The 23,666-nt window shown below is 51.9% G+C and overlaps 1 protein-coding gene across 1 annotated transcript in view; it reads left to right on the forward strand.

The window, feature by feature from the left end:
- Positions 1 to 504: 504 nt before the first annotated feature.
- MID2 (midline 2) overlaps positions 505 to 23,666 on the forward strand; it is a gene marked incomplete at both ends in the record, with an annotated part of 87,058 nt that continues 63,896 nt past the window's right edge. Inside the window, one exon of the mRNA XM_080352551.1 lies at positions 505 to 1,170. Coding sequence (XP_080208677.1) covers positions 505 to 1,170 — 666 coding nt within the window. The remainder of the gene's footprint in view (positions 1,171 to 23,666) is intronic.

The following is a 23,666-nucleotide window of genomic DNA, read 5'->3' on the forward strand; positions in this document are numbered from 1 at the left end:
CGTCTTTGCTGTGCAGCACAGCCTTTACACATGGGAAACTAGCACAGCCCCCATTCTTTGGGCAGCGCTCCCTAAAAGAAACAAGAAATCATGTGATTTCTGCTGGTTTTGTCTTCAGCCTTGCTGTCCAAGTCCTCTTGGCTGGCTGGGCAGGAAGGTGATGGTCAGTAGCTTGCTGCTGCCCCTTCTGCCTTCCCTCCTGTCCTGCAGCATCTCTGATGCTGGTCCGAGCCGGTGGCTCGGCTCAGGTGGACGGTGAGCTGAGATAGTTCAGCCAGACCGTTGTGCTTGTGTGAGCCTGGCCGGGCTGTAGTAACAGTATTGGGATGTAAAGAGCATCAGAGTGCTGCAGAGGTGATGTGTGTGACCCCCCCAGGCACCTGTTTCTGGTGGGGAGGAGCTACCCAGGAGAGCCACCGTCTCATGTCTCTGCTCTCCTCTCTCCCAGGTACCAGACCACCTTCCCTGGTTTTTGATGCTGAATCAGGATCTTTTTAACTAAAGATGGAAACACTGGAGTCAGAATTGACCTGCCCAATCTGTCTGGAGTTATTTGAAGACCCTCTTTTGCTGCCGTGTGCCCACAGCCTCTGCTTCAGCTGCGCCCACCGCGTCCTGGTGTCCAGCTGCTCCTCCAGCGAGTCCATCGAGCCCATCACCGCCTTCCAGTGCCCCACGTGCCGCTATGTCATCTCCCTCAACCACCGAGGCCTGGAGGGCCTCAAGAGGAATGTGACACTGCAAAACATCATCGACCGCTTCCAGAAGGCGTCCCTGAGCGGCCCCAACTCCCCCAGCGAGAGCCGCCGCGAGAGAACCTACCGCAACAGCTCTACCATGTCCGTGGCCGGCGAGAGGATCGCCTGCCAGTTCTGCGAGCAGGATCCCCCGCGGGATGCGGTGAAGACGTGCATCACCTGCGAGGTGTCCTACTGCGACCGCTGCCTGCGGGCCACCCACCCCAACAAGAAGCCCTTCACCAGCCACCGCCTGGTGGAGCCCGTGCCCGACGCGCACTTCCGAGGACTCACGTGCTTGGAGCACGAGAACGAGAAGGTGAACATGTACTGTGTTGCTGATGACCAGCTCATCTGTGCCTTATGTAAACTGGTGGGACGCCACCGGGACCACCAAGTGGCATCGCTCAGCGATCGCTTTGAGAAGCTGAAGGTAAGCGCTGGGCATGGCTGTAGTGAGCCCTCTGTAGGGGCTGGAGTTTGCTGCGGGACGGTTGTCAGAGCAGGAGCTGGTTCCTGATGCCCCAGGCGGCACCTCTTCTTTAAGCCCAACAACTCCTGAAGGATGTGGGCTTCAGGGTGGAGCTTGTGGGCTCCTCCAGGACCCTGCTATCAGAAGGCTGAGCTAATTCTTGCACAATTAGAGTGAAGTCTTTGCTATTTTATTTTTCTACTGCTGGTGTGTGTGTGTGTGTGTGTAAAGCCTGGGCATTGGACCTTCTCCCAAAACGGCCAGATAGTGAAACATCATCAGACGCTGAGGTACCTGATGGCTGTTGCCCCAGGAATGCGGCCTTGCCCCGGGGTTTGTCCTGTCCCTTGAGAGAGCCCGGGTGGCAAAGAGTGGCCTGGTGGGCCTGTGAACATCTTTGAGGGTGTCACGCTTGGGCCGTTCTGAGGGTGGGAGCAGGATGGATTGGGCTGTGGGCACTTCCTGTTGGAAAGCCACTCTACAGGCTTCCAGCCTGCAGCATATGGGAACCCTCCTGCTCTCCTTAAAACCTCTCCCACAGATTTTACCCACACCTGAGGACTGTTGTGCCCTGAGAAGTGGTCTGGGAAGTCCTTTCATGTCCTTGAGCTGGCTTGCTCGAAGCTTCTCCACTGTGAGAGAGGAGAGGGCCAGCCTCTGGGAAGTGATGGAAGGTAAATGGGTTGAGAGCTGCCCTCTGGAGAAGGACTTGGGGATGCTGATGCATGAAAAACTGGACACAAGGTGGCCGTGTACGCTTGCAGGCCAGAAGCCAACTCTGTCCTGGGTGCATCACCAGCTGCGTGACCAGCAGGTGCAGGGAGAGATCCTGCCCCTCTGTCCCCCGGTCAGGACCCCTGGAGCTCTGTGTCCAGCTCTGGGTCCCCAGCACAAGGAGGACATGGACCTGTTGGAGCAGCTCCAGAGGAGCCACAGAAATGGTTCCAGGGCTGGAACAGCTCTGCTGGGAAGAAAGGCTGAGAGAGTTGGGGTGTTCAGCCTGGAGAAGAGAAGCTCCGGGGAGACCTTAGTGTGGCATTTCACTTTATAAACGAGGTTTCTAAGAAAGACAGAGAGGGAGTTTTTACCAAGGCCTGTAGTGACAGGACAAGGGGCAAGAGTTTTAAACCGAATGAGGGTAGGTTTAGGTTGGACATAAGGAAGAAATGTTGTATGATGAGGGTGGGGAGACACTGGAACAGGCTGCCCAGAGAAGCTGTGTATTCCTGGAGGTGTTCAAGGTTGGTTGGACGGGACTTAGAGCAACTTCATGTAGTGAAAGAGGGAGGTTGGACTAGATGGTCGTCAAAGGTCCCTCCCAACCCAAACTGCCCTGTGATTCTGCCAGGCAGTGGTGGAGCTCCCCCCTGCCTCCCGAGCACCCCAAACTCCTCCTCTGTCTCAGTGCTTGGTGGGAGCCTCTGCTCTATGGCAGCCCGCGCTTTTCATCCTCATTTCCCCCGAGCCGAAGTGGCAGAAATGGGCAATTGTTCTCCATCCCCTTTCACTCGTAGCACGTACTGATCCAAACTGAATTACTGTTCTGCTGCTTTTCGGGCAGGAGAGAGCAAAGAGTACTTTGAAGCTTAATTTTTATGCAGTGGCTGTGGTTGTACTGAGTATTATGTGAACCCATATGGAGGATGTTTGACCTATATAAAGTTAGAAATCCCTCTCTGTCCCCTGTGCATTCTGCATGAGTCTGCAAAATGGTTTTAATTCCCCGTTTTTTAATATTAAAAAAAAAAAGACGTAGCTGGTTCCATTCGAGGTCACGCCAGTGAGGCTGTGACAGCAGTCACATTCCCATTATAACCCTTCTCATGTGTTTCCAGCTGCTTCTTCCTTGATCCCTTCTCCCTTAGTGTTCTGGGCTTGTTCTGACCCAAAAGTGCTTTTCTTGGCTCTTTGTCTTGTTAATGTTTTGAACAAAATTGATCTGTCTGCTCTGGTGTTTCTGAGTGCAGAAGAAATGCTTTTATCACTCTAGCAAAAATATAGAAAACTTTTTTTTTTCTTTTTTATATGCAGGCCAGATTCCAGGTTATTTTTTTTCAAACAAACAGATACCCAGAAAGAAATCTTTCCGCATGTCCCATTTCCTGGGCTGGTTTCCCACCTGCCCTTCTCCAAAATCTCGCAGGCTTGGTGTGACTTGCCCAGTGATGTGACTGGACCCTGTGCAGCGGCAGAAGAAGGTGCTGTAGGACGTCCTGTACTTTAGTTCTGCCTGCCCCGTGTTCCAGGCAGGAGGTCAGGCTGTTGGTAGGTGTCGGCGTGTGCCCGTGAAGCGTCTGGAGTCTGTGGTGGCTGGAATTTGCCTTCAGGTCTCAATGTACCGTCTCATCTCTACATCTCAGCTCACCTAAGCTTCCCCCGTGCGCGGAGCAGCGCCAGCAGCCCAGTCCATAGTCCAGGACATTCTTTTTCCATGAGGAAATGTCTCAATTAGCAAATTGGAAACCTTAGAAAGAAATGACCGTGTATGTTTGCACGCAATAAAACCTGGGGATAGAAATTAAAACTCTTTTAATGTTTTCCCCCCTGATCTGGCCCATGTCAGCTAGCCAGGGAAATTCTTCTAAAGACAAAAACCCTTGACAACCTAAATTGCTTCTTCAACCAGCCAAACATTGCAGGTTGCCAGAACATCATTTTTTAAAAATTTTAAATAACAGTTTTAAGTGATTTTGGACAAGGAGGGAAGTTCTCCTCTGCTAGAAACATTCTTTGTGTGCCGTTCATCCTGTTCAGCTGCAGGAGCTGTGGCCGATGGGGAGCGGGGACAGGGCGGCTGCGGTGCCCCTGCCCGCTCTGGCAGGGTGACGTGCCAGGCACAGCTCTGGCGTGAGAGACCTCGGATTGGCATCTGTAATCTGGCTTTGCATCAGTTGGGCGTTTCTTGGATGGTGTTTCTCCTAACGCTTTACCTCCAATGCAGGAATTGCACGAGATCGATGCCGAGCTTGACCAGCAGAATCAATATTTGCATTAGTATTTTGTGTCATCTGCCTTGTATGGCCTCAGTCTATAGTTTCGACCACAATGTTCTCTCTGGCAACGCTTGAAATCCTTGCGAGTATCTGCAGCACCTGAAATCATTGCAGACACACTGGGATGGGGGCACTGGGGGGATGCTGCCGCCCAGGAGCCCTTGGCTGGCAGAGCTGCCGCTTCCTCCTGTGGTCATCTTGAGGTCCCCCCACCCCATGGCAGGGCTCTGCCCCCTCCCTTCTCTCGCCAAGGCATTAATCAGCGAGTTCTGTTGCAGCCAGCGCGCTCTTGAGCATCAACAGCGCGCTTGGGCGTTGAGCAGCGAGCAGTTGCTCTTAATCTGTGGCTTTGATCCTGTAGCTAGAGTGAGCTGGTAACACCTTTCAAGTTGGGTTTTTTTGATCCACGTAACTTCATTTTGTCAGAAGGGCTGTGCTTTCCACAAAAGTCTTTGGTGGTGGTGGATTTTTTTTTATCTCTTTAGAAGTGCTGTGTGCCTGAAAACCGAACTGTTGTGTCTAAATCCCGAACTGCCTCCCAGTGCTCCCCTTCCCCTCTGAGCTTGTTTTACATCAGAAATCTCTAGTGCGTGACTTTCCCTTGGAGGCTCTGCAACAATCTGCCCATAGCATATTATACACCCCAAGGTGTTTTAGGAACCATCTTTAATCCCTTTAACACATATTACAGCTTTTTTTTTTTGTGCATCTTCATCTCCACTTGTTTATATTCTGAAGAATTTGGTAAGTGTGAGTAGTTTTCCTGAGCTGTGGTAAATGTGAGTCATGAACATCGCTGGGCTGAGGTTTTGGACCTGCCCTGTGGTTGCTCACATAATGTCCATTGCTTTGGGATAAAGGAGTTCTTGCACTGATTATGCTGCTGCTTGCCAGCGTGTTATTCTGCACCCAGTTCTTTCAAGCCCACAAGCTGGCTCGTCCATCAAAGCCGCTCCGTTTGCTGTGTGCTTCAGCTCGGACATCAGCCATCATCTGCCAGCTCCAACAGCCCCTGGCAGAGATGTTGCAAACACCAGGGATGCTGACAACGCAGGAGAAACCGCAGTTATTTTCAATCCTGGCCATCCGATGCAGCTAGATTTTCTGCAGCAAAAGAATCCACCTGTTTTTAAGATGGACAGAGAGGGTTTCCCCAGCTGTCCTTCTCTTTTGCTGGGACTTAGAGCCCACGCTTGTGAGATTGGAGCCCAGATCAGGGAGCATCTGAATTTAAGAGGGGACCATGTGGGATGACAGACAGGACAGGGTGGGGGTCAAAGCGCTGGGGTACCCGCCTGGCATGGGAGCGTGTCTGGGGCAGCGGCGGCCTGTTTCCCTGGGAAGGCTCCGTTTCAAGGGGTGCCCACTGCAGAGAAGAGCAGCTCTTTGGGTAGGAAAGTGGTCGCAATAGACTGGCTATTTCCCAGCATTGCACTTAAGCGCTGAGGGAGCTGCAGGTATGGGAGATGAAACACTTAACGGCAGCATCTTGCCAGGTGGGTGCTGCAGGTGAGGACAGGCAAGCGGGTGATGCGGGAGGAACCCAGAGGGAGGGCAGGTGAGAGCCACAATGATTCCGAGGGGATGGATTTCCGCCTGTGTTTTCTGCTTGCTTTGAGGTTTCGGCATTTGCTAGTAGCAACCTAGTTGAATGGGCCCTGCCGCAGCGTGACCCGTGGTGCCGAGACCCATGCTGAAATATTCACGGGTAATCCCATGACAGACACTTCTCTTCAACCAGAAGATGTGCTTGCCTTGTGCTGCTGCCTTTTATTCATTTACAGCTGTGATGCGAAGAGAAACAAGCGTTCCTTCCTTCTCCCTCACCAGGCAAGGAGGCATTCACATGAACGTTTGCGGCGGGAAGAGTGTGGAGGCACGTCCCTCTGCCTCAGGCTGGCCTGCTCAACCAGAGCCGTGGGACGGGGCACGTGCGGGGCTTTTCAGGCAAAGACTTGGGCCATTGCTGGTTGAGGACTCACTTGGTGACATAGTTATGTCTGTGCACATCAGGTGGCTCCAGCACCCACTTGGCTTTGAGGTGGTCCCCATCCAGCTGGGAGGAGAACTGGACAGTGCCTTCAGAAAGCGGACCTAAGTTAACATTGCGTGTTTGAAGGCTTCGTCATATTTCTTGTCCTCTTGAGGCTCACCTCGCAGGTCGCTGACTGCCCACATTCCCCCGCATGAGCTCTCGAGGGTCCTGGGGTCCCACCTGAGTGTGTCTTTTAGGGCATGCGTGGCTTGGTGTGTCCGTAACCTCAGGCTGCCAGTCCTGCCGTGCTGTGCAGCCCTTCTTGTGGTGGTGAAGCATCTACCGGACATCAGGTCTGGGCTCGCTTGTTAGTGACATTGGCCTCCACTTCCCCAGGCCGATGAGTGACGTGAGCGCTCCCGATCCCTGAGCCTGGCTGTGAGCAGGCATCAGGATTTTGCTGCTTGTTTTCCCTCTGCGTGTGTTCAGGAAGGGCTGAGATGTTGAACACAATTAATGGCAAAGAAATCCATCAGCTCGACTTGCTGGCTGAAAATCGACATTAAAGATCAAATTAAAAATGTATGTAGATTAAGAGCAAAACAAATGGCCTGACCTACATAAAGCGAGTGCTTAGGACAGCAGCACATTATCTGCCGAGTACAGTCTCGGCCAATTATAAATTTAGATTGCTTGGAACCCGTGATGATGAAGGTTTCTGCAGAGCGCTGCCCCGCGTCCTGTCCGCGCCGCCGCTGTGCTGGGGCAGAGCTGCAGAGCAGCTCCCTGCCAAGGAGAGATTACAGGAAGAAAGGCTTTGGCTGAGGAGCTCTGGCCAGCTCCTCCCATCGTGATTTGTAGTGGAAGGAGCTTTCAGAGAAAGGATTTTGCCTTGATTATTTGCTGCTGTCCTTTGCTTCTCCATCTGCTCTGTTCCCTTTGCAGGAAACAGATAAGGGCCAGCTCAGAGGAGGCTTTTCCTTTGCTGTTGGTGAGGTTGACTGACAGGCTGGAAATAAAAAAAATTAAAAGAAAGAAGTGTTTTGTAACACTTTCATATCTGCTCTTTGCTAAAGGAAGAGCAATAAGCCAGGTGGAAAGTCTGTAATCTGTCAGTTCAGAGAGGTGCGCTGCCCCCAGTGGGTTTATGTGAGTGGAACTCAAGATTAAAAAAACTAAGTCCCCATGCTAGACAAATTGTATGCAGAAAGTTGATAGTTATTCCAAGGCTCTTAAGAGAGTGGTGGGGTAGGAAAATCAGGAAAAAAAACCCAACTTCCTCCACGCTGCAATATAGGACTTCTTTGCCTTGGGACTTGTGAACATGTTCTCACTTGTGCTGTGTGAGTCACTGAGATTGCTAGTTAATATATAATTTACTGCACTGCCATGGGGCTAAACTGAATTTTATATTTTTATATATATATATATATTTCCTCCACACAAAGAGTTAGCTGAGAACAAGGGTTATGACTGTGACTGCTGCGACTCCTACACAGAACTGCGGGGGCTGTTACCAGCAAAAATACAGAAAGCTCTGGCTGTGTTGTAGCTGTCGGCTCCTTTACTCTTAACAGCAGCACATCATACACTTTTGCTGCTGGAGACTCGGTTGGAGAAGGACCTACAGGCTTGTTCCAGCGCAGGTTTGTGGTGGTGGGAGTTGCGACCCCGGTAGGGTGATGGGTGGCCACCTGTGGATGCTGCTGTGCTGGCAGAGGGGGTTTGACACCCTCTTGGCCATAGCCCTGGCTAAGCCACCATTCAAGGTCACTTACAGCAGTTGCGGTACTGGTTGTATGGGAATGTACCGGAAGATTGGCGAGGAGGTTGGTTAAATGTAAATACGCTCAAGTGACTTGCAGCTGTCTGTAGAAAAAGCACATACATCACTCTGATTGTTTTCCTGACCTTGTGTGCTTGATGAGTAGAACCTGTGTTAGATAACATAGGCCTGTGAGGAACTCTAGACCCGTATCACTATGGCTGAGATTCTTGCTTTGTTGTGAGAAAGAGCGGGAGGCTGCACCTGCCTGGAACCTTGAAATACAGGCGAGCTCAGCAGGCCCAGTGATCTCCTACCGGGGCTGAACTGACCAGCGCCTGCGTCCCTGCTGATGTCACCTCTGCATGGGAGCTCAGGTCTGGCTTCGGAGACCCCCCAGTAGAGAGGTAACTAAAATAAAACTTGCTCTTTGTGATGCATTCGTGGCCTCTGGCTCTTCTTGCGACGTGCCTGCGTATGTGCACGCACTGGTGCAGGCAGGTCCATCCCTTCCTCCTGCCCACAGCCATGTGGGAGATCCAGGCACCTGCACCATGAGTTGCCGCGTCTTTGGGACCATGAGCTGGGGTGGCAGCTGCTGGGGTTATCGACGTGTTTTAGGGCAAGCAGAGCCCCTGCCTTCACCCAGCAGCCTTCTCCTCAGACAGACCTGCAGTTTCTTTTGCTTTCTGTGCACAAATCCAAGCATCTCCACTCCCCAGCAAGCTACTGAGGCTTTATAGTGTTGGTTTCTTTCTCCTAAGGCAGGGTCAAAGGTGGGCAGAAAACAATAAAAGCACACTTTGGGGTTTATTTCTGCTTGACTTATAATCTAGTGACTGGTTATAGAGATCTTTCTGAGCAGAGGGAGATCCGTGGTCCAAAACAGGCTCACCAGCACAGGGTTATCAGTCCCATTGCTTTGTTTGCAGTGGCAACCGGATGCCTTGCAGAGCAGTGAGCACTTACCTGATGTTGGACACACGCTAAAGAGCATCTCTCCTTGTCCCTAATGCAGATAAAGGCTTCAGCCCGCTGCCAGGTTCCTTTATGCAGCGGTTGCCCTGGCCTTCCTCTGGCAGTTCAGTGTGCCCCTGGGACGCCACGCAGCAGGAGTCGCTCATCGCTACAGCTTGGATGCCAAAATTGCAGCCAGCTACGGATCCCTTAATGAGAAATTGGGGAAAGCCCTTGGGGGTGCTTCACATCTGCAGGAGCCAAGGGAGCCAGCAGCCACGCTCGGCCCCGTGGAGGCGACAGTCCCAGGATGTGGCCCGTCCCGCCACTGCAGGGGAGCTCCATGCACTGGAAGCTGCAGCTGCAGAAATAAGGCCGGCAATAAATAAGGCTGAAAGTAAAGCTTGGACCTATGGCCTTACTGGGTTTTTTTTGCCATGCCAGCGGGAAGCATCAGCAATGCAGGGTGGTAGGGATGTCTGCCCGTCTGCAGGATGGACTGTTGCAGTGGAGCCCCTGCCCTGCGGTCACAGGGGCAGGAGGAGGGTCCCGAGCAGGTCTGGGCTGGCGGCTTCTCCCACCACAGCCTGGGCTGCCCCTGCCCTTTTGCTCAGGTTTCATGGCAAACACCCACCTGGTGCGTGCGCCGGGCGAGCACAGCGCTGCTGCAGTCAGAGCATTACCTACAGACCATGAGTCATATGGAAATGCTGCATTTTCCTGGCTGCTTTACCCCATGGCAGGAGAGGGATCAAAAAGTGCTCCGGTGTGTCATGTAGCTCCCAGTTTAAGTTTTCCAGTGGCATGGACAACTCAAGTGGTGATAACTTTAATTACTGATTGTTTGTACGTCATGGGGACCAGAAGTCAGCACTGGGTGCTGGGGTCCTTGCCTTTTTTTTCCTCCAGAAATCTGCTTTTTGGGTAGAGTTTGGATATTATATTTTTTAAGCCAAGCTATTATGAGTCTTGAGATAGCAGACTGTGTTGATTCGATTAATCTCTTGCTTTTTTTACCAAAACTACCTTCACATCCAAGCTGATTTCAATATTACAATCTCAAGAGCAACTTGAGCTAGAAAATGAAGGTGCAGGGCTGTGCAGAAGTCACCCAATAACGCTGTGTTTGGATGAGGCTAAAGGATTAATCTCCAGCCCGTGAGTCCTGCAGGACAGCAGGTTGGAACTGAAGTTGATGGGAGAAGCAAGATGGTAAGCAAATGAAGGTATTTTTAAATAACAGTTGTCACCATCTTTTACTAAAGCCCCCCCTGGAAAATGCCATGGTTTCAGAAAGAGTCTCGTGGTTGTTCTGTTCACCTGTCGCATAAGCCTCGAGCAGTAGGAAGTAATAAAGGTGATGATTAAGGATATGAATGAATTTCACTTTTGTTGGGATTGATAAACCAAAATTCATAGTTCTTATCAGCTGTATGAGCACGGAGATAGTGGGGTGTGGAAGCCGAGGAGCGTGTGAGGCTGCAGGATGCTGCGCGCTTGGGGCCTGCAATGCTTGACGAGTTGCCTTGTTTTGGGAAGATGAAGCCTACAGTGAATGACTGTTAACCCACTGCCTGTCTCTGCTGGTACAAATCCATCAGTTAAGGAACATGGAAGAAGGTGAGTGGCCATGCCGAGGACAGCAAGGTCAGAGGAGCAAGGAAAGGGCACATGCGGGATGTCCAGATATCCAGGCAGCAGCCCTGGCCCTTCAGCGCCTTGCTTTGGGAGATGTCTTGCTTGGGACGGCACCAGCTCTTGACAGGGCTGCTGAAAGCACTAAATAGTTGTTTCCATGTCCTGGATTTTGGGATGGTTTTCAAAGGATGGAGCTGATTTGAACACCACGTCTTTGCAAGACTGCAACCAGCTGATGACCGTGTCTGCCGCAGCCTCTCCTGCAGCTTCCCAGGTTCTCCAGCCAGAGGGATCCTCTGTGCCTTTGGTGTTGCAGCAGCAAAGCATCAGTTGTACTTTCAAAAGCAAAAGGAAGAGGAATAAAATAAAAGTCCCTGAACCTTCTGCCGTCAACATCGGCAGCGTGCTCACGATGAGCCCGTGTGGGCCACATTGCTACTCGTGCCTAAGGATGAGGCCAGAGGATGCTCAGATCGCACTATCACTTGCAAGAGCAATGCTAATGTCCCTGTGCCATCCCTTACTCTCCACACGAGTCGTGTTTGCCATAGTGGTTTGCTGTGATTTCCATTAGCTGCTGCCCTCTGGGCTGCTGGCAGGCTGCCGGCCTGAGCAGCGGCCACACCAAGTTTGGAAAGCATCGATGTGCAGCGCCGGGGCCGCGCTGCTGGTCCGGAGGCTGCTGTGCTGTGCTGCTGCTGTCCCAGCGGGGCACGCGCTGATTTGCACCGCTGAGGTCTGGGCTTTCTTGTCTTTTTTTAATTTATCTGTAAATAAACTGGTCTAGAAATACAGCTTTTCTGCTCCGAGTTGCCCCGTGGTGCTTTCATCCAGGGCTAACCAGAAACAAAAATGCATCCAACTTACCGAAGGGGGACAGAGAATCTTTTTGGCAGAAGTTGTTGTACCAATAAATGAGAAAAATTAAAAATGTATGAGTGCATCAAATTGTACAACTGCAGCAGCTCCAGATCGTTAGGTATTAAATTCTTGCTTAACTCTATACCTTACGGTAATTGACTCTTACACGGTGATTAGCTGGGTGGGAATAATTTGTGTGGAGGTGCTGCTTATGCCTCCTGCCCGTGCTGCCAGCGCTGGGCACCATACAGAGGGAAACGCAGACACTGGAGGTGCATAATTCCCTGCTCGGAAGCTCTTGTGGAGGAGCTGGGGTGCCTTGCAAGGGAAGGAACTTTCTGCAGCAAGAACCTGGCAGAAGCTTTGTAGATGTTTTCTGGCTCTTGTTGCAGACCTTTGGGCTTGAAGACCACCAGGAAAATGTATGATGAGCAGAAAAATGTCTGTGATTCTTGTTCGTTGGCAGTGCCCTGGTTGTCTGGACCTGCTTCACGAGCACAGGCAGGTTGTGGAGGGGCCTGGGACAGGGCTCTGTCAGACAACAGTCGGGCAACCCCAGCTCAACCTTGAGTTTGGGAGATGCTGCCCTGTTGGTTGTGTCAGTGGGTTTCACTGCTCATGCTGTTTTACACAACTCCATCGGGCGGTGGTTGCTCTGGACCTGAAATAACATGTTCAAACTCTGCAAAAACGAGACCCTAAACATCTGCAAGGCCCAACAGTGGCTTTCACCGGGCTCCTCTGCAGCTGGCCTGGTGTCCATCAAACAGGCTTATGTGTGAGGTGACACGTTTAGCAGTTGAGTTTTCAGTGCTATTTCTGGAGGAGAATAGTCTCTGAGATCCAATACTTGATGCTACTTTCCAGCACAAACAAATCCATGCCAGTCCTTGAGCTGTGGCCCTGTCATTTTTCAAGCCAATTTATGTTCCCATCAAACGTGATCTTTGTTCCAGCCATCTGCCATCATGTGATTTACCAGAGATTTTGTTTCCCCTCTGTCAACAGATTTGTTAACAATACAAATACTTTTATGTTATAGTTTTCTTTATAGCGTCTCTCTGGATGCCTCAAATTTGTGTTATGTTTTGCAGTTTCTGAATTTCCATTTAATCCTGATTTTTTTCTTCATGTACTCCCGCTGTTTCTCTGCAATACAAACTCTTTCAGGGAAAACTTACCCCCTAGTGCACAGTTTCCTTCTCAGAACAGGTGCTTTTGTTTCTTGTTTTTCTGAGCTTTTACTCTGACTATTCCTCTTTGCTCTGTGGCTTTGGTAGCCCAGTCCCTTGGAGCTTTCACTGTGATCCTGCGGTCCGCTGTGTTCCCGTGGCTTCTCCCCAGCCCCTGGCAGCGTTTCCTGTCCCTGATTCCCGCAGCACCAGCCCTCCCAAATTCTTTTTGGACTTGTAGGTGTGTTTCCCTTGTGACACTCAGTCCTGAAACGTTTTCTGCACTGTGCCCTTACGTTTCCTTGGCAGGGTCTGATTATCTATCTTGCTTTTTCCTCCCTTAGCTGCAGGTCATTAAGCAGTTCAGTGCTCTGGTCCAGCCCCATTCTGAAATACCATCCCTTGCTGGTGACCCTCTTCATTTGTGGGCTGAGAAGGGTGTGAGTCTCGAGACTCCTTTGGCTGACGGCTGCTGCGTTTTCACAGAATCCCAGGATGTCAGGGACTGGAAGGGACCTGGAAAGCTCATCCAGTGCAATCCCCCCATGGAGCAGGAACACCCAGATGAGGTTACACAGGAAGGTGTCCAGGCGGGTTGGAATGTCTGCAGAGAAGGAGACTCCACAACCCCCCTGGGCAGCCTGGGCCAGGCTCTGACACCCTCACCCCCAACAAGTTTCTTCTCAGATTTCAGTGGAACCTCCTGTGTTCCAGTTTGCACCCGTTGCCCCTTGTCCTGTCACTGGTTGTCACCAGAAGAGCCTGGCTCCATCCTCCTGACACTCCCCCTTTCCATATTGATCCCCAGGAATGAGTCCCCCCTCAGTGTCCTCTTGTCCAGCTCCAGAGCCCCAGCTCCCTCAACCTTTCCTCACACGGGAGATGCTCCACTCCCTCCAGCATCTTGGTGGCTGCGCTGGACTCTCTCCAGCAGTTCCCTGTCCTGCTGGAACTGAGAGGCCACAGCTGGACACAATATTCCAGGTGTGGTCTCCCCAGGGCAGAGCAGAGGGGCAGAAGAACCTCTCTGACCTACTGACCACCCCCTTCTAGCCCACCCCAGGTACCATTGGCTTCCTGGCCACAAGGGCCCAGTGCTGGCTCATGGTCACCCTGCTGTCCCCAGGACCCCCAGGTCCCTTTCCCCTACGCTGCTCTCTAATAGGTCATTCCCCAACTTATACTGGAACCTGGGGTTGTTCCTGCCCAGGTGCAAGACTCTGCTCTTTTCTCTGTTATTAGGATTTTTCCGTCTTCCTGTTCCCAGCACCACACGGTGACTTCAGCCATGTCGGTGACAAACCCACACAGAAATCAAGCCGAGGTGGGCGGACTTTGTAGGGAAGGGGAGAGCGCTCCCAGGCTGGCAGTGCCTTGCGAACAGGCTCATTTGAGGGAAAGCCAATTTCCTATTTAAAAAAAAAAACGTAAAAGCGCTTAGCCAGCACATTTGGAGAGCACAGCCCCACTTTTATCTGGATGGCCCGGCTGCCCTGCGAGCATTGCCAATGGTGACCCTGCCTGCATGGCACTGGGCTTGTGCTCCCCTGCCCGGGGCCAGCGTGTTCCCAAAATGCTGACCCTCGCCCTCCCACCCGGCACCCGGAGCCTCCGCTCACCGGAACAATCAGCAGCTTGGCCAAAAGATTAATATTCCTACCCTGAGTGGCTGCTGCTTAATATTCAGGATATATTGCATTATGGGCGTGATGAATATTCACGAGTGTGAATTAGCATAGCTCAGTTAATTATTCTCTGTGTGCAATCGGGAAGGCACTGGCTCTCGTTAGGGCTGTGCTCAGCTATTCGTGGCGTGTACTCTCGCTTGGAAAATGTGTCCCAGCAACGTTCAGTATCTTTAAGTAATTTGGAGAATCGGTTGCGTGCGCTGGGGCGAGCATCATCTGAATTTCTTAGCAGGTTCAAAGTCATGCTCTGAGATGCTGAATATTGCTATTATTATCACATTAGACACTTAAATAGGCTTACAGGTGTTATTAAGTGATTTTACCATGACGGCTGACATGTTTTTTTAAAAAACCTTATTTGAATATCCTATCAGTGTGTGTTCGATATGCCCTTTTATAGAAGTTAATGTACAATAGCAGTGCATCTGCTGATAGAAATCCTCCTGCGCTGGGGGTGGAAATGGGTTTTGGGACCTTGAGCTGAGGGATGTGTGGGTGTACCTGCTGTGTCCTGCCCTGGAGTGTCCTGGCTCCTGCTTTGGGCTTTCTCAGCGCGCTGGCTCCAGGACGGAGCAGGATTTCTGCGTCGGGGTGGCTCTCGGGACAGGGTGCGTGTCCCCCAGAGCTGGCGGGCACTGGCTCGCGATGGGTGCTCTGACCATTTGCTTGGCCTCGAGAATGGTTGGTAGATCAGCCCACCTCATTTTGATTTCTGCCTAGAAGCAGGCATGTCTGTGATAAGGAAAGTAGAGGTGTGTCCCCAAAATCTCCCAAGCTGGCTTTCAGATGAACAAGTTCTTGCACCTCTAATATTTTTTCAGAGCTCTTCACTCGGTGGTCCATAGGATGACACAGTTGGAGAGCCCTGTCCTTGCAGGATGTCCTGACTGTATAAAGCTATATGAAAGGCTGAGGGAGCTGGGGCTCTGGAGCTGGACAAGAGGAGACTGAGGGGTGACTCGTTCCTGGGGATCAATATGGAAAGGGGGAGTGTCAGGAGGATGGAGCCAGGCTCTTCTGGGTGACAACCAGTGACAGGACAAGGGCCAATGGGTGCAAACTGGAACACAGGAGGTTCCACTTAAACATGAGAAGACACTTGTTGGCGGTGAGGGTGTCAGAGCCTGGCCCAGGCTGCCCAGGGAGGTTGTGGAGTCTCCTTCTCTGCAGACATTCCAACCCGCCTGGACACCTTCCTGTGTAACCTCATCTGGGTGTTCCTGCTCCATGGGGGGATTGCACTGGATGAGGTTTCCAGGTCCCTTCCAACTCCTGACACTCTGGGATTCTGTGATTCTGTGATGTGCAATGTAAACACATAGCTTCTGTGCTGCTGATGTGTGACATACAGTGTCTGTGTCAGAAGATGGAAGCACTGCCACGGGCTGTGCAGCCAGGCTGGGTGACAGTGCTGGGCTAACACTCGGAATGAATTCTTCCTTACTAATTAAACTAATGAGGCGGCCAGTCCTCCTTACCTGCCTTTCTCTCGTGATGCTGCTCGGGCTGTGTGCAGCAGTGTTAGGGCTGCAGTGTCCATGTGAGCTGTGTGGCTTTGGGTGCTGGGGAGCCGACATGCTGGTTTTGGGATGTAGATTGACCTTCTTGTCTCTGCAGCTCAGAGCAAAAGGAGTCTCAGACATGAAGAGCAGAGATGTTTCTGATCATCTCTCTCTCTAAGGTACAGATTAGGTGTCTCTTCTGCTCCTGCCTGTTGCCTCCCTTTTATTTGGTTGTTTTGGGAGTGTATTGTGCTTTGATAGGAACCTGAGCAAGAATGTTCTTGGGAGGGATATCTAGCACCATCAGAGGTGTGCTGGTCTGTGCAGCTCTGATCGGTGGAGTGTGATCCCTGATCCCGCCAGCACCCTGCGAGCAGTGCTTCATTAGTGCTTCGTTAGTGCTTTGTTAGTGGTGCCTGGAGACAGAGCCCATCTCCCGTGGGGGGACCTGGGCAGGGTGAGCTCCTGCCCAGGGGGCGTGCCAGGTGCCATTTCCACCTGGAAAAGCTGTTGAATCATCAGCTGAATCCCGCCGCCTCCTCCAAGCACAGCCCGTTCAGAGCCGCCGGCTGAGCGGGAGCAGCGGCTTTGCCAGGCTGAGCTCTGCAGCCTCCCCGGTGCCGCGATCCTCCTGCTCGTCCTGCCCGTGCCAGCCACCCTCCCCGCAGGGACGGGACAAGGCTGGAGGGAGCACGCTGCCTCTGACGCAGCCGTGTCCTCGGCCGGCTGCCGTGGGACAGGAGCGGAGCCTTCGCCGTGTCTCCGGCTCAGCACCCGGTGCTACGGCTGTCAGGGCAGGTCGGGCTGTGAGCGCCTGGGGTTTGGGCATTTTAGTTTTCAAAATCATCCTGATAGGCAGCCCAATGCTTGTAAGCCTGCTGAACCCCTTTCTGCTCTTACAGGCACCTCGGATCTGTGTGATAAGCTCAGAAAATGATGCGTAAAAAGGCATGTGTCGTGCGAGATGTGCCAAAGCAATAAATCCAGATTCCTTCCGTGTTTCTCTAAAGGGCTTTTAGGAACTGAACATCTGGCATCCAAGAGAAAACAGGCATGGATTGTCTTTCAGCGTGTGCTGTTTGGCTTTATTTATTTATTTATTTTTATTATGCCGGTGATTGGAACATAAAGGTCAGGAGGCACAAGAGCCTGATGGATGTGCTCGCTGCAGCTCTGCATCCTGGCAGTGATCTGACGCTCGTGACAGAGTGACCATAAGAATCCAGCCTATAATGTAAAACATTAAACAAAAAAAGCACCCTTTCTTTGGCCTCCTGAGGAAGGAATTGTGTCCTGCCTGGAGCAATCCCAGTGCTATGAAGAAGGAGATGTTTCCAGGGGCGTGGTAAAAAGGTAACCAGGTCTGTAGCAGGGTATTTCAACATGAACGTACTGACTTTGTTTTGAACGTACAAGAAGCAGACAAGCTCAGAAGGTTATTTATGCATCTAAGGGGTAGAGATGGGGGGTAGGAAATGCGTGATGGCTTTCATCGTGTTCTCCCAGATGCTCCCCAGCACTGGCAGGGAAACCATGGTGGGTGTTGTCCCATTTCTTCACCATGGGCTGAGACCTGCACCTGCTCTGGGACTTTGATTTTCCTCTTAGTGAGCAGAGCATCTGCTGCGAGCAGGATTGGATTGTGGGCGTCCTGCCCAAGCAAGGGCTGGGGAACTGGAGATCACCATCTTCTGGGACTGCAGCCTGGACTTCTCTATTCCCCTGAAGCCTTCTGTTGCCTTGAGGAGCCTTTGGAGTTGAAGGAAGAACTTAATCATTGCCAGGATTGATTAAATTGATTTCTGAAGTTCCTAGGTGCAGATGCTGTCCTGGTCCCATCCTCAGCTGCGACCACACTCTTGTGGCCGCATGGTCCTTCTCACGCTGGCCGGATGGGCTGCAAACCCCCCAAAACAGCTTATGGTAATTCAGCCTCCAGCTCCTTGCTTGCCTTAATTGCTCTGCCTCAGTTTCCCATCTTTTAAACAGTGCTGTATGAGACTGGCATTTGAAAGACAGATGATGGCTGAGAGAAGCTCCTGCTGAAGGGCAATGCTGTCTCCTGAGCTCGGAGCTCAGCTGGTGAAGGGAAGAGCTATTGATTTTTCTTTGCCTTGTTTTCAAATGGAGTTGTCAGTTTTCTGACTAAACGTTATGTGCTGTTAATGATTTGCTGTCTCAACTTTTGTTTTAAAGTCTTGCTGTTCACCTTTCTAGAGGTGAGGCGTGTATAGAGTGCACCCAGGAGGCAAGATACTTTCCACCTCTTTAGGTCATTTGTTGTCAGCTCCTAAAAAAAGAGCAATATTATGCAGGAAGACAAAGAGGGGCTTAGTTTGCTTGTTGGGCATGGAGACCCTTTCTGTCTCCTTGTCCCCAGAGAGCACTAGTGGTACTGGAGGTACTCCAGGTGCACCCAGTCACATGTATGGATGTGTCCCCACCCTTGGCGATGCTCCATCTGCTCTTCCTGGGTTGAGAAAAGTTCAGTTAACTCATCATGCATTAAACAGGGAGAGTCTTGCCTTCTCCTTCTCATGAAGCATCTTGTACTCCATCTCCTGTGTTTCAACTCCAGCCTATAAATGGAGGCCGAATCAGACCTGTCTGGAAACAGTGGTTTGGGTCAGACACAGCTGCACCAAATCTGGCTGTGTCCCGGCCGCCTGGTCTGGGAGACTCTGCTGTTTGCTGCTGAGCTGTGCTGCCAGCGCTCAGCATCGCTCCTGGAGAGCAAGCAGGGACGAGCTCACAGAAACACAGCACTTGCCTGGCAGGCAGCCCAGTGCCTCTTTGGTCCTTCTGTGGATTTGTCATGCCTGAGGAAGCGATGACTTTTGCTTTGCTGTCTCCAGAGGAGCTGATGCTCCTGCCGGGAGGAGGCGAGGAGGGGGCCTCATCCCTCCTGTGTGGGTGAGGATGCTGCTAGCATCGGCTTGAACTTTGCTTCTGCTGGGATTTACCGTCCTGCACCGCCCAGCTCTTTCCACAGCCGCTGTGTTTTGCTGTGGCTTGGGAAGCATCAGTCTACCGATGAAAGCCAAGGTGTCACAACTGTCCCCAACCACACCCTCCAGGTTTGCGAGCTCCGGATGCCACGGGATGCAGGTGAGCCAGGAAACTTGGGGACGTGGCCGACTCTCCATGACCCACGAGCAGCACGTTGACTTCCTCCAGCCTGGGATGTCCATGTCCGCTCGCAGGGGCTCTGCCCGCTCCTCCTGCCAGAGCATCTGTTTATCCACAGACTCTTGGCAAGTCACCGCTTTGATGCGCTCCCAGGGACAAATTACTTCTCAGATGCTTGCAGGCTTCCTGTGCCGTCTAAATGTCAGCTCTTCACAGCGGATCAGAAGTAAAGACGACTCACATCCGTTATGGTTATCTATGCAACACCACTAGATTCGAGGGGGCTGATGCTGTTCCTCAGTGCTGGAGCTCTGGAAGAGTGGTGGGTCTTTTGCTTGAATCTTCAAAGTCACAAGAAGAAAGTATGAATTTTAGGGTTTTGGCAGCGGAGCCTGACTACAGCTGATGTGTGCAAGACTGAAGGGACTGAGGGCACTAAAATGATCTCAACCCCAGCCCCAGGTGTGAGCTGCAATGTGCCAGCTTGTCCACCAAAGGGATCAGAGCTTCTCCCATCGGGACACTCACGGGGGCAGCGCTGGGGACCCTCATGGGAGCTGTGCTAATGCAAACAAGCATCGGTTAACTCGGGACCGGGGCAGTGCCTGGAGAGCAATCCTGTTGTCTCCATTGGCCTGATATTCATATTTCTGTTAGTTAGTTATTTCTTTATCTTTACCTCTTGTTTTGGCCCTTCTTAGACACGTCTCCCATGCTGTGTGTGGGGAGTCTGCTCCCCTTGTGGGGAGCCTGGCCCCACAAGCAGCTTGTCCCCCAGCAGGTGTTGGCACAGCTCTGCCAGGCCGCACTGGCTCCTTGCAGGTGACGAGTGCTCCCAGGACCTGCAGTTTGGGCATCCTGGTTGTTCTTTCACCCTCTCAGCTCTCCGAGACCTAACTCAGCTGTAGTGTAGCTGTTACCTCCCAGGGAAAAAGAAAACAATATTTCCATGAGCTCGTTTGCTTGTGTGTTCTGCCCGATGAAACAGGAGATGAGGCAAGTGCATCGAGTTTTGCTCATTGCTCGTCTGTAGGGCTGTAGTTGCTCATGCACTGAAAAGGGAGGAAATCAGGCTTTTGGTTTTGCGTTGCCTCTGAGGTCGGGCAAGACGCTGTCATCTCAGCGGCAAGGAGGGCACTGGTGTCCCTTTCACACCCCGAGCCAGAAAGAGCTGCATGGGATGCACGAGTGTTGCATGGCCACCTAAAAAAAGAGGATGTTAAGGTTTAGGATTGTGAGGAAGGTGAGGGAGGGTGGCTCTGGGGCAGGTCCCCCGTGCGGGTGGAGGATCCATCCCCTTTGCCCCTGCGCTGCTGCACTGCCCCTGCGTTGGGCAGCCCGTGTGTCTGGCCAGTGCAGGAGTTGCTCAAACCCTTCCATATCACGCCTTGCTTAAAAAGTAGCCTTTCTGCTGAATCTAATGCCACTTGATCCTTAAAGCTGTGAATTTTAATTTGACAGTGTTCCGTGTCAGTCCCAGCAGGAAATATGTTTGAGACCAGTTAGGAAACAGAGGGAAAAAAATTACCAGAAGGTTTTTTTACTGCTTTGATCTATCTTATTTATTTATTTTTCACAGCACAGTGAGAGAATGAGTAGTCCCCTGCAAGCTGTTTGCTGCTCTCTGGATATTAGAGGATGACACCAGCTAGGCTGGTAAAAACGTCTTAAAAAAGAATAATCCCAAACCAGCATTAACAATTAAGCACGTCACTCACTGAACTCTGGAATTTAATCAATTTTCTCCTTTTTTTAAAAAATTTTCTTTCATTTTGTTTCTGAATTCTGTTTCTGAGGCCGTGCTAGCCAGGGCTTGTGCATCACACAGATGCTGAGTGCTTAATTATCTCAGTACAAAGCACGTTGGTGTTGCCGTAGCCACGGAAGTGTGCTGTAATGGGAGGGTCAGAGCAGAGGGAGGAGGACAAGAGGAGCCACCAAGATGCTGAAGGGAGTGGAGCATCTCCCGTGTGAGGAAAGGCTGAGGAAGCTGGGGCTCTGGAGCTGGACAAGAGGACACTGAGGGGGGACTCATTCCTGGGGATCAATATGGAAAGGGGGAGTGTCAGGAGGATGGAGCCAGGCTCTTCTGGTGACAACCAGTGACAGGACAAGGGGCAATGGGTGCAAACTGGAACACAGGAGGTTCCACTTAAACATGAGGAGAAGCTTCTTCATGGTGAGGGTGGCAGAGCCTGGCCCAGGCTGCCCAGGGAGGTTGTGGAGTCTCCTTCTGTGCAGACATTCCAACCCGCCTGGACACCTTCCTGTGTAACCTCATCTGGGTGTTCCTGCTCCATGGGGGGATTGCACTGGATGAGCTTTCCAGGGCCCTTCCAATCCCTTCCAATCCCTGTGATTCTGTGAAGAGCTGATCACACCCGGGTTTGGGAAGCAGACGGGTGAGGCTCTGGCAGTGTTTGCCTCCAGGTTGCAGAGCTGTTGGGCACCATCTCTGGCTGCAGAGGAATGATGTGCTGCCAGGGTCAGCTCTGGAGGGACCCACTGTCCGGGTGCTGAGGATCCTGCTGGGACGGGCTCTGCAGCGGGTGCCCCTGCACTGCCCGGCACGAGCATCTCCGGTGATGTGCTGAATCCTTAAGCTGCCGCCAACTTCCCTTAAAGCGTATCTGTCCTGAATTGTCAGTAAACTGCTCAGCCTTGATGCCTTTGCCCCAAGAGCTGCAGGGGTGGTACATCCCTGTGAGCCATGCTAGGCTGTTATACAGGTACCTGCTCTCTCACAAGCTGGACCGAGTGGCCACGGAGGGCTGATGACAACCTGTGACAGCCCAGGTAATTTGAAAGCATGTGGCATCACCTCTCCCCACACCAGGAGAGTGAAACCCTCTCCTTGCCCCACTGACCTGACGTGCTGCAGTTCAGCATCTCTTCGGAGCTGCTGCTTACAAAGAGGGTGAAGCAGGGCCACAAGCAGAAAAATGATGCTGTGCCAGAAGGTAACCAGCCAACTGTTTTTGGAGGCTGTGAGAGCTCGACCTGGTGCCTGATGGCTGTTGCGATCCCTGGGAGGCCTTACGGAGGGCAGGGAAGGACGAGCATCCCTGTTTTGCGCTGAAGCCCAAGTGCTTTTCTGGGTGTGCATCCCATACCAAAGGTCCTCATCCCTGTTTCCAGGGCTGCAGGAGCGAAAGCACCACGTGTTTCTTTGCTCCTTTTAATATTAAGTGAGTGCTTTGCTCTTTTGCGTGGCTCCCAGGCATGTGCGAGCTGGCGGGGAATAAGACTTTTCTTGGTCTCACCTCCTTGTTCCTGGAGTGGGGTGTGGGTGGCTTTTCCTGAAGCTGCTGTCTGCGCTGTCCTGAATGTTAATGAAAACTCATTCTGCTGCTGTTGTGAGCTGGGTGCCGCTGGACAGACTGTCTTCATCAGCATGGGCTGCTTTGAACATCCCCAAAACAGCCTGGCGGTGGCTTTGTTTTCTGCATGGAGGAGCATGTGTTGCTGTGTGGGTTGTTTTGGGCCCAGGCTCTCCCTCTAGGTTTTTTGGGGGCTTCAGAGAGGTGCAAGCATCTCTAAACAGAAGATATCCCTTGACAGATAGAAATATAAATGGTTACTTCTACTTGCAGTGGTGCTGGATCAGCTCCCGCTTGAGTCACAGCGTGTGGGCAATGGCAGGTGTGGGCCTGAGGACACTGCCCTGGCGGAGCACAAGGCGGACAACGCTGTGGGGTCAAAACTCTGAGCATGGGGGGTCGATATGCCGAATTTGTAGCACTTGCTAAGAGGGATTTCAGTTAGAGCATCTCTGTGCGTCCCAGGAGGGATTTGCTGGCGAACACACACAATCTTGGGAATCGGTGGGCTCCTCATGTGGGAACCCCAGTGTTCCCCCCAGGTCAGCGTGGGCCAGTGTTGCCAACAAGCCATTGAAATGTCCCGTTTCAGCGTGCTGAAGCCCGCCCATGCTGCCTTCCTCTCATGTCTCCGCTGCTTTGCAGCCCTTATTTCCACACTTCATCCTTTGCTGCAGGGTTTAAATGAGTCCTGGAGCTTCTTCAGCCTGCTGGTAATGGGCAGCCCCTAGTGAGGTGTTGCATTCAAGTGAAATAAATAGTCTCATAAATAATCAGTGAAACCAGCTCCTCTGCTCTAGCATTGCTTGCTGGTGTCCTGACAAAGGAAGCTGTGCAATTGTAACCCAGCAGTGTGAACAAAGCCCCTTTTATATTGAATCAGAGCCTTGGGAAAGGCCTCTATCTTCTGCCCCATCCTGTGTCGAAGGGGTTTCGAAGGTAGGAGTGAGCTTTTTGCAGGCTTACCTGACCCCAGCTTGGTTGGCATGGGCCAGGCTGGGGTCTCTTTCCTCCCTTTCATCCAAGCCCAGGTGTGAGCAGAAGGCGCTCTGCTCAGAGCTGCTTCACTGTGGGGACACTGAGGCTTGGCCAGCAGGACAGCACTGGGTTTTCGCATGGATATGCAGTAATTTTTTGAAACACAGCAAAATATCCCACCCAAAGCAGTGCGGTTATGATCCAGGTCTAGAACCACCTGCATTTTTCTCCTTTTTTTTCCTTTTTTGTTTGCCAGCAAGCTTTGCCAAGAAGGAGCTGAACATCTCTCTTGGGTGGAAGACACCTCCGGTGGAGAATTGCTGCGTGGACAGGCATTTATTAATGAATTGGTGTCCTTAGCCTGGGTTCACTTGCACTCGCAATGGACCCTTTAAAATCAATTTAGTGGTGCTTTCCCTATCTGAATTTGCCTTGATATGTAGGGTCTTCCCTTTGTGTATAGGTAAGGACTGAAGGTG

The sequence above is a fragment of the Nesoenas mayeri genome (genome assembly GCF_963082525.1).
Source record: "Nesoenas mayeri genome assembly, chromosome: 13".
In the NCBI taxonomy this organism is placed as follows: domain Eukaryota; kingdom Metazoa; phylum Chordata; class Aves; order Columbiformes; family Columbidae; genus Nesoenas; species Nesoenas mayeri.